The sequence below is a fragment of the Mesocricetus auratus genome, unplaced genomic scaffold (genome assembly GCF_017639785.1).
Source record: "Mesocricetus auratus isolate SY011 unplaced genomic scaffold, BCM_Maur_2.0 Super-Scaffold_100003, whole genome shotgun sequence".
Lineage (NCBI taxonomy): Eukaryota > Metazoa > Chordata > Mammalia > Rodentia > Cricetidae > Mesocricetus > Mesocricetus auratus.
The window spans coordinates 117,477,959-117,486,987 of record NW_024429188.1 but is presented as its reverse complement, the minus strand read 5'-3'; the positions used below and the strand labels follow the sequence as shown (position 1 = coordinate 117,486,987).

At 54.0% G+C, this 9,029-nt stretch overlaps 1 protein-coding gene across 1 annotated transcript; it reads left to right on the top strand.

Annotated features, from left to right (window-relative positions):
* Positions 1 to 1,663: 1,663 nt before the first annotated feature.
* On the top strand, positions 1,664 to 7,435 carry LOC121140046 (PWWP domain-containing DNA repair factor 3B-like). The gene is given in 4 exon segments (XM_040744746.1): positions 1,664 to 1,935; positions 2,393 to 2,559; positions 5,036 to 6,110; positions 6,113 to 7,435. Coding segments are annotated over 2 exon segments (2,073 nt in total). The 5' UTR covers positions 1,664 to 1,935; positions 2,393 to 2,559; positions 5,036 to 5,218; the 3' UTR covers positions 7,294 to 7,435.
* The last annotated feature ends 1,594 nt before the right edge of the window (positions 7,436 to 9,029 follow it).

The window sequence follows — 9,029 nt, the reverse complement described above, 5'->3', positions numbered from 1 at the left end:
AGACACATGCAGACATATGCACACACACATGCAGACACACTCATACACACACACAAGTTACTCGACTATTTTGGAAGGAAACTGAGGACTACTGTTAATCATAGGAAGAATCCCAAGGCCTTGCTGCTGTGGAGATTTGCAATGCTGTATCTACCGTGGGGAGCACCTTTGTGTTCATCAAAACGGGTAATGTTCCATCAGCCCATCACACAGTCACTCCATCCCTAGGTATGGGCCTATTGCCTGACTAGAAGCATTTGAGCAAATGTAGGTATGCCAAAGCTCATGGCAGCCTTACTCACAGTGGGGAAGTCCCACAATACCTCCTCATGAAAAAGAGATATACCGGGCATAGTACATCAGCACAACACAATGCTACTCAGTCCTGAGAAGGAATGTACTGCCACTCCATGAACGCTGGCAGTATTTTAAGAGAAAGCAGTCAGGCAAAATGCATACTCTGTAAGGATCCATGTATGTGCCGTGAGAAAAGCAGAAAAACCCTGAAGAGGCGAACTTTCCAAAATGGTGTCATCTGATCGGATGAGAAAGCATCATACTAGATGCAGGGAGGATGCCTGGAGTAGTAGACATGCCTTGAGGCAGCTTAAAGGAACACAGTCGTGCCCCCCCCCGTGTGTGTGTGTGTGTGTGTGTGTGTGTGTGGTGCATGTGTGTGTGTGTGCGCGGGCGCGCGCGCGCGCGTGTGTGTGTGTGTGTGTGTGTGTGTGTGTGTGTGTTGATTTGAATGAGATATCTTCCACAGCCTGAGGTTTTTGAATCCTTGTTTCCTAATAGATGGCACTGTTTGGGGTTGTCGGGGCATGTGGCACTGAGGGAGGACATATGCTACTGTGGGTGGATTTTGAGGTTTCCCCAGCCTCCCGCCAGTTGAAATTTGCTCTCTATCCTTCCTCCTCGAGTTTTGAGATTTATTAATTTATTTACTTTATATTTATTTATTTCCTTATTTGATGACGTTGTCACCTGAATTCCCGCAGGTCTACGGTCCTCCCTATTTTCTGCCAAGTGACCTAAAACACTTAATTTGCATCTGGAGGAACAACCTGCCTGCCTTCAGAATTCTGGCAGGTGAAAAAGTGTTCTTCTCACATCTGGCCCCTGCTGCCTGGTATAATTGTATGAAGACGGCAGAAAGGACTCTGTCTCCTCTTGCCTTGCCTTCTCCCAGACACTCTGTGGTCAAAGCCCCTGCACCAAGGCCCCCTGGGCCCTGGAATGTCAGCATCACCTTCTGTAGTATGTGTGTGGATGCTTACTTTCTTTTGTGCATGCCGTTGCCGGGGATTGGCGGAGGTGTGGGGGGAGCTAGGTGACAGAGATGTAAGAGAACAGTCAGCCTCCTGGGTGGATTAGTACGTCCTGATTTCCACAGAGAACTGGCTACTAGGAGAGAATGTTGTTTTTTTTTTTTTTTTCCCGATGACACTGTGGTTGCCATGACAACGGGGACAAGCCATTCTTTCCTGGTTACAGATACATTTGCGAAGGATACTCAGACCGGATACTCAGACCGGAGAGGTGGAGTCGCTAGACAGACAGGCAAAGCGCGTAGGTAGGTGCCTGCAGCCAGCCTGAGTGAGTGTGAGCTGAGCCTGTGAGTGTGCCTCGGGAGCGTGCTTGCTCTTTCATGGGACAGGAGAGGTTCTCACTACTACTGTTTGAAGCGAAGCCCCAAGGGCTGGCTGCTCAGCCAGCCCTGTCTCTTTGTCCTCAGGTGACACCTCTCTGGTGCCAGCTTTATCGTTTCAGGCCCCGAGAGCATAGATCACCAACCCACGTAAATGGATGCCTCGTCTCTGTTTGGCGACGATTGTCACATGTGCTCCTGACCGTTTTCGTGTGACAGCACCTTACCCGAGATAGTTGTGGCTTGTGTTGTCTGGGAGGAGCCTGAAGGCATCTAAGGAGGAGGTAAACGGCGGGGAGGGGGTTTGGGGGGAGACCCGGGCTCGAGCATGGCCAGTTCACTTGCAGGGATGAAGCCAAGGTAAGGTCTCCAGTCTCTTGGCCTGGAGACCTGACAAGACGTGCGTCCAAAAGAGGGCTGCCTCTAAACTGGTCACTAATCTCAGCTGGGCAGACTGAGGTAAAATCAGTGAATGCCTGAGGAAGGAGCAGAATGTGTTCCCTCGACAGCTATCAGTTTGTGTCAGGGTGTGAATCTTTACTCACTCACGGTTGGGTCAAACCTCAGCTAGCTGGGCATTACGGGATGAGCGGCTGGGGTTTCTCTCTGACCCACCAGCACATCATATGGGACTCTCTGTGTATCTCTGGCCCCGTGAGTGAGCAATGATCTTTGTACCCTTCATGCACCCTCTCACCAGACTGTTCCCTCTCCCCCCCCGCCCCGTCTGTCTTACCACAGGGAGGGAAGCCACCTGCAAGTTCCCATCTGGAGAAAATGTGAATTAACCTGGAACACGGGGGCTGCGTGCAAGTTCTTGATAGAAGGCCTTCGGGCACGGGGCCGAAGCATGTGCTGAGACAGAGATTTCAGGATCCCATCTTGCCCACTTTTCCCTGCACCTCTGGGTAAGACAGTGCTGTTTTCACCCGAAAGGTAACTGCTGAAGCTACTGCACTGGAGGTGATGCCTGAAACGATGGAGGCAGGTGGCACTACTGACAATGTTTAAGCAGGCTGTAGATAATGCTAGGACTTTTCTATGCCCTGGAGCAACAGGCATGCCCACATGGATTACGCACACTGGGGAGAGTGTGGCCTGATCTGAGTGCAGACACTTTTCTTCATGACTGAGTTACAGATGCTGTGCGGATGCCCTGGGCTTGTGGGCTTGAACACATACTTGGCATTCCCAGGTATGTTTTCTAGCTCAGGGAGTGTGTGAGGCTGAGGACATCATGCTTGAGGCAATAGAAGCCCGTGCAGACCTGCCTGGGGTGGAAAGCTTGCGTTCTATAAGCGTAACTCGGGCATCTGTGGTTTCTAAGGGCGCTGAGTGAGGGGCGGACTCTCTCGTGCCCGAGGCGTGGTGCATGGATATGGGGGCATAGTTGGGTTTGATGGTGCTCGTTCAGCCTTGCTGGAAGGCATGTTCTGAGAAGGTCCAGCAGAAGGCAGCCTGAAGTAACTGAGGCGCCTATGTTTTCCCCGGTGTCCTCAGGAGACAGCTGTGGCCCAGGACTCCAAGGGGGCTGGATCAGAGGAGGCCAACCCCTTAAGGTCACAGAGATTCCTCAGAGTGACAATCACTGCAGGAGATCCCTACACTGGGCCGCAGACTTCCACAGTACACATTTACTATTGCAGCACCGAGCAGGAGTGGCCTGGGACAGACCTGGACTCCTTCATGTAGACAGCCACTTTGTGCGCTGTGAAATCAGATTTGAAGTCAGTAAGGCTTGAATGGGAATACGGAAGAAGGGACACCGCACATTTGCACAGTAAACAGGGAGCTAGGATGTACCAGTGGGGTGTGTGGATACAGAGCGTGGGAAGGGGACGACCGAGGTAATGGTATGAACATCATCTGCCTCCCATATTTCCATACGGTTGGGAATTCCTATGGGTCAGGACTGGAGTCCCTAAGGGAGAGCTCGGTGTGCCCACGCACACAGGAAGGGTGTGGGGTAACTTCTTGGGAGTCCCCAAGAAGATCAGTGTCCTTAGGGAGCTGTGTCAGGAGCCCAGAGTCCACAGTGTTCTGCCTCACTGGGCCTGGTGGTGGCCCAGGTAATGACAGGAACCACCTGCATCCTGGCATGAACTGTGAGCAGCTGTGGCGCATGAGCCCTTTGTGGTTCTCCTGTGTTGTGGTCCTTCAAAGTCTGCGGTCCTTCTCTGCAAGCACAGGGGGCCTCTTTTGAGGATCAGACAGAAGTGGGCTTTGGTCCCGCAGGCATGCATGGCATGCGCACTGCTGATAGGAAACCATGGGCCCAAGGAAAGGAGTAGACCGCGGGCACACATCCAGTCACCGTGAGGAGAAGAAAGGGATGGGATTCCACCGAGGAGCCCAAGGGGAAGGAACTATGTGGAGAGGCAGGGCATGGGGGAACATGAACAGGAGAGCTACTCTACAGATGAGATTGGGCACCACCCCCGCTTCAAAGCATGGCCTCTGGACTTGGGGATGGGCAAGTGGCGACGATCCAGGTCATCAAGCAGCTGCTTTGATTTCCCGACTGTCTTAAGACTTTGGAGATTAACGTTAGGGCGCAGAGGTTGTGGTGCGGGAGAGTTCTGTGGCCCGGGATCTGTTGGTAGAACTTTGCCCATCACCGACAGATATGGGTGTGTCGGGTCTACGGGCTTGAGGTGGCAGCAGGAGGATGGGCAATTCCAACAGAGACACTTACCCTGTCGCTCTCCATCTGAGTCCCCCGGGTGTGCCAATCGGTAAGCATTTCTCCACAGTGAGGTGCTTTCTCTTTTGGGGAGGGGACTCTCCTTTGGGCCATGCGGACACACGATCCCACAGCGAGGTCCAGGATGGAGTTTGGAACGAGAGATCTGAACCACGTTATGGGGGCCTGGAGGGGTGGGGGTGGGGGGGCCGGAAGCTCTGACAGTGACAGCAACCATCCTTACTTGCCCTGTTGCGTGTGTCACCATGAAGATTTCCTCACCCACTTGCTCCCCATCCTGGTATCTATCTCACTGGTGTGGAAGGCACCGGTGCTCTAGGTGTCCTCGTGCTTCCTGGGATGGGGCAGAGCGGGATTAGCTCCCTAGGAAAGAGAACGGTGAGGCTCCCCCACTCCCCGAGATAATCCCAGGGTGCCCCAAGGTACGGGATGGGCAAGAAAACACACAGGCCATGTAAGTTAGGACACTCACCTCTCCAGGAGGAAGATTACCAACTCAGCCTCAGGGTGGGGAACCTGCTCTGGATCCTTCCATATCTTCTCCCACACATATCCTCGCTTCTGTAGATGAGACTTTGTGTACTCCCTTGCTTTCTCTCTCCTCACCTCACTGAGCTGTTGCTTCTGTGTCCTCTGAAGGCTAATTCCCTCCTGATGCAGCTCTGCTTCCCTCTTCCCAGCTACAGGACACGCCCACATCACCCTGAGCTAGGACGTCAATTCAAGCTTGTCTAACATATTCTGGAGGGAGGATAGACCTACGGGCAGGGTGACCAGGCCACAGACGACCAGCAGTCAAGGCGCCCACCACAAGCAAGGGAGCGACCCTGTCCTGAGCAGCACAGCTCCAGAGTCCCGTCACCATGGACTCTGCAGAGTATGTGCTCTGTGGCTGGAAGGGCCACCTGTGGCCTGCGAGGGTGTTATCCAGACCCAGGACCTCAGCCCACAGTAAGAGGAGAGGGGCATCTTTCCTGGAGGTCCAGATTCTGCCTGTGGGGGAGAAGACGAGAGTGAGGAGCACAGAGGTGAGGCCCCTAACCGAGTCGGAAATTGTGACCATCGCCTCCGTGGCAGGAAAGGAGTCACAGGGCAATGGCTCGCCACGGCAGACCAGGGCATACAGAAGAGCCCTCAAGGTGGCGCTAGACGTTCTGGGCAAGGGAACCTGCTTGTATCAAGGAGGAAGGGCGCGTGGCCGAAGAAGAAACAGCACAGTGACTCTGAAGGTTCCAAGAGAGCAGGCCAGCTCCAGCTCACGCCAGCGCCTGCACCTCCAAGAGCACAACCAGAAAGGCCAGGGGCTCTCCCACAGGAGTCCTGGGAAGCGGGGCCGCCTGGGACCTGTGTGGGTGGGCTCACAGAATGAGCCTGCAGTGCAAGGGGGGAAAGCCCAGGCACACACTGCTGTTGGGCTCCCTCACTTTGAAACGCAAGGGAACTTGTTAAGAGGCACTAGAGTGTGGCCAAGTTCCTCCAAGCCACCAGCAGGAAATGCTGGTGACCATCCGGGCAGGAGGAAGCTGAGGGCATCCAAGCTCAGGTCTTTCAGCGCCCCAGCCTCCAGGGGGAGGGCCCGAGCTAAAAATGAGCAGCAGGCTGCCTCTGGGCCACCCAGGCAGGCCTCTACCTCACCCAAAGCTCTCCGGCACCAAGTACGGCATGGCGGCCTGGAGACCAGGGCTATGGGAGCCCAAAAGAAGACCACCCTCCCAGGGAACGAGCAGGACCCCGGCCCTGGGACTCCAAAGCCAGACTCAAAGGGGCATCGGCAGCCTGCACGCCCCCGGTCCCGAGGCTGCGAAGATCACTCCGCATTGCTTGCCGGAAAAGGAAGGTGCATGTACGGTGTGCACAGTGCATGCTCCCGGAACTGAACATTCCAGTGCACTCAAAGGTGACTGGCACCAGGGTCAAGAGGAGAGTGACTGGAGTTCAAGAAGTCTGCCAAGCCACCAACGTGACTTGTGCCCAGGGGCCAAATGCCATCGAACGAGGCATGCTGGTCTGGTTCAAATTCCAGGACCTTCCTTTCTGGCCAGCGGTGGTCAAGAGTGTCAGCAAAAACGACAAGATGGCGAGGGTGCTGTTGGTCGAGGGCAACATGCAGCTTGAGCACAGGGGCATCCGAGTCCCTCTCCGCAAGCTGAAGCCCCTGGACTGTGGGGAGAAATCAGTGCTCTTGAGGAGAGCCAGCAGAGTGTATGGCCAGGGCATCAACTGGTGCCTGTCAGTGATCGACCACTACAGAGAGGACCTCGCCTGCGGCTCCTTCCTGGGCTCCTTTATGGACTACTACACCGCCCAAGCCAGTTACCCGCTAAGGAGAGCCATCCAAGAGGGCGAGCTGCACATTGATTTCCCCAAGGTGAGCTATGCTGACCTGGAAGACTGGGAGGAGGAGACCTCCCTGGGTGGGAAGGGGCCCCGCAAGAAACTCCTGCCTGACCGCATGAGGGCCGCTTGGGACAGAGCCAACCGGAAGCTCGTAGACTTCATCCTGAAGAGAAAGGGGGCAGACCAGCACCTGCTGGACATCGTAAAGGGCAGGAAACCGTCCAGGTGGCTGGATAACCTTTGGAAGTCAAACAGGGAAGTCTTCTGCATTGAGACCTACCTGGAAGATGAGGACCAGTTGCATCTTGTGGCCAGACATTTGCAAGAGATATCCAAGGAAGCAGATGAGGCCCTGCTGTCCCTGGCAAGAGGGGACAAAGTCCGACTTACCATGGAGGTTCTTCTTCCAGAAGCTATCATCTGCTCCATCGCTGCCCTGGATGAGCTCAGCTACAAGGAGGCAGAAGAGAAGTACCTGCGTGGCCCACCCGTGCACCATCGTGAGAAAGAGCTCTTTGATAAGACCATCCTAAAGGTGGCCAGGAAGAGGTCAGCAGCCAGGATTTGGGCTGCCAGGGACCCCTCTGCGCCCACTCCTTAGAAGGGAGCTTCCTCCTTTCAGCCATCACCCCTGCAGCTCCGCCTCCAAAAGATGACCATCTGGGAGACACTGTGGGGCTTGAAAGGTCCTCACAGCATGCATGTTTATCCCCACCGCCCCGAAATAAATAAATGATCACGTCCGTGCTTGACGGTGCAGATGTCTCGATCGGCTCGACAATTCCTGTTAGTTTCAGGCCAGGCCTAGCCTTCTCTGGCCTGTGCCCAAGTGCAGAGGAGTCCCGTGGGGGTGCCTCTCTGGAACGTCCCCAGCGATGGGTGGAGTATTAGCTAGCCACGCCCAGCCTTGCAATCAATGCGGGGACCCCACACACCCGGACAGCACAACAGACCCCTGATGACACTCTGTCTCTGTGTCTCTGATTGCCCCCCATACTCCCTGACCTCTCTAGGATACTGTGGGTGGGGCCGGGTTCCAGTGTTTTCTCCTCTACCTTGTTCTTTGCTCACTCACAATGCTGATGTGTGCTTTGCAGCCAAAGAAGGGGTTGGAAATGTTGTGACCCTGGAGATAGCCTGATTTCAAAGAACTCTCTCTTCCTCTCTCGCTCTCTCCCTCTCTCTCTCCCTCCCTCCCTCCCTCTCTCTCTCTCTCTCTCTGTATGTGTGTGTGTGAGAGAGAGACAGAGACAGAGAAACAGAGAGAGACAGAGAGATAGACACAGAGAGACATGTGTATCTGTGTGTGTCTGTGCGTGTCTGTGTGTGTCTGTGTGTGTCTGTGTGTGTGTGTGTGTAGAGAGAGAGAGAGGGAACCGTGTGTGTGGTGTGTGGTGTGTGTGTGTGTGTGTGTGTGCACACGCATGCACGTGCACAGGTGTGCAGAGATGTCATAAGTCAGAATCTGTTATCTACTTCAGTTATTCCTTCTCTATTTTTTGAAACAGGACCTCTGGACCTGCGGCTCACTGATTGTGCTAGAATGACGGGCTAGGCAGGACTTTTTATTCTTCCTTGCCTCTCACTGAGGTGCTGAGATTCAACATACCTGCCCGTATACCCTATTTTTTAAGTGTGTACTGGGTAATGCACTCAGGTTTTCACCAGGGGCAGGAAGCACTTCACATTCTCCACTCCCCCAGAGACTTCATTCTTTTAATGGAAAGATTTGCCAACCTCCTGGGCTTTCTCTCTGCAGCAGACATCAGTATCCCGGCTTTTCTCACTTTTCAGAGATCAGGGATTTCTGATGTTTGCAGGAAAGTGACAGGGGCCTATCATTCCTTAGAGTCACTGACACTTGGGGTGTGCTGGTGAGAGGCAGCCCTGCCATACCTCCCAGAAGCCTCTGTTTTCCCTGTCTTGAATCACATTCCATGACATATTTTGGTGACTGGGCACTGACTTGGTGCCTCAGTGAACTCTCAAGTACAACCTTGTATGTGCCTGAATACACACTCCTATTGTCCTTGCCTAAGTCTCTGGGATATGTCCATGTGTCCTCCAGGTTGTGTCTCTGAATTCATATTACCCTTTCTCTGCTTGATTTATTAGTCCTTGATAATAATTACTGGCTTTCCTTCCTGCACACAGTGGGCTCTTACCCATGGGAGGGGGTGGGGAAACACGCATTGTGCACATGCTTGCATTCTCAATAGTGGGACTGCAGAGAAAAGAACACCGGGCCTTGCTGGCCGGCCAGTATAGCTGAATTTGGAAGCACTGAGTTTTGCTAAGAGACCATGCCCCAAAAAACTAATGTGGAGAATAACTGAG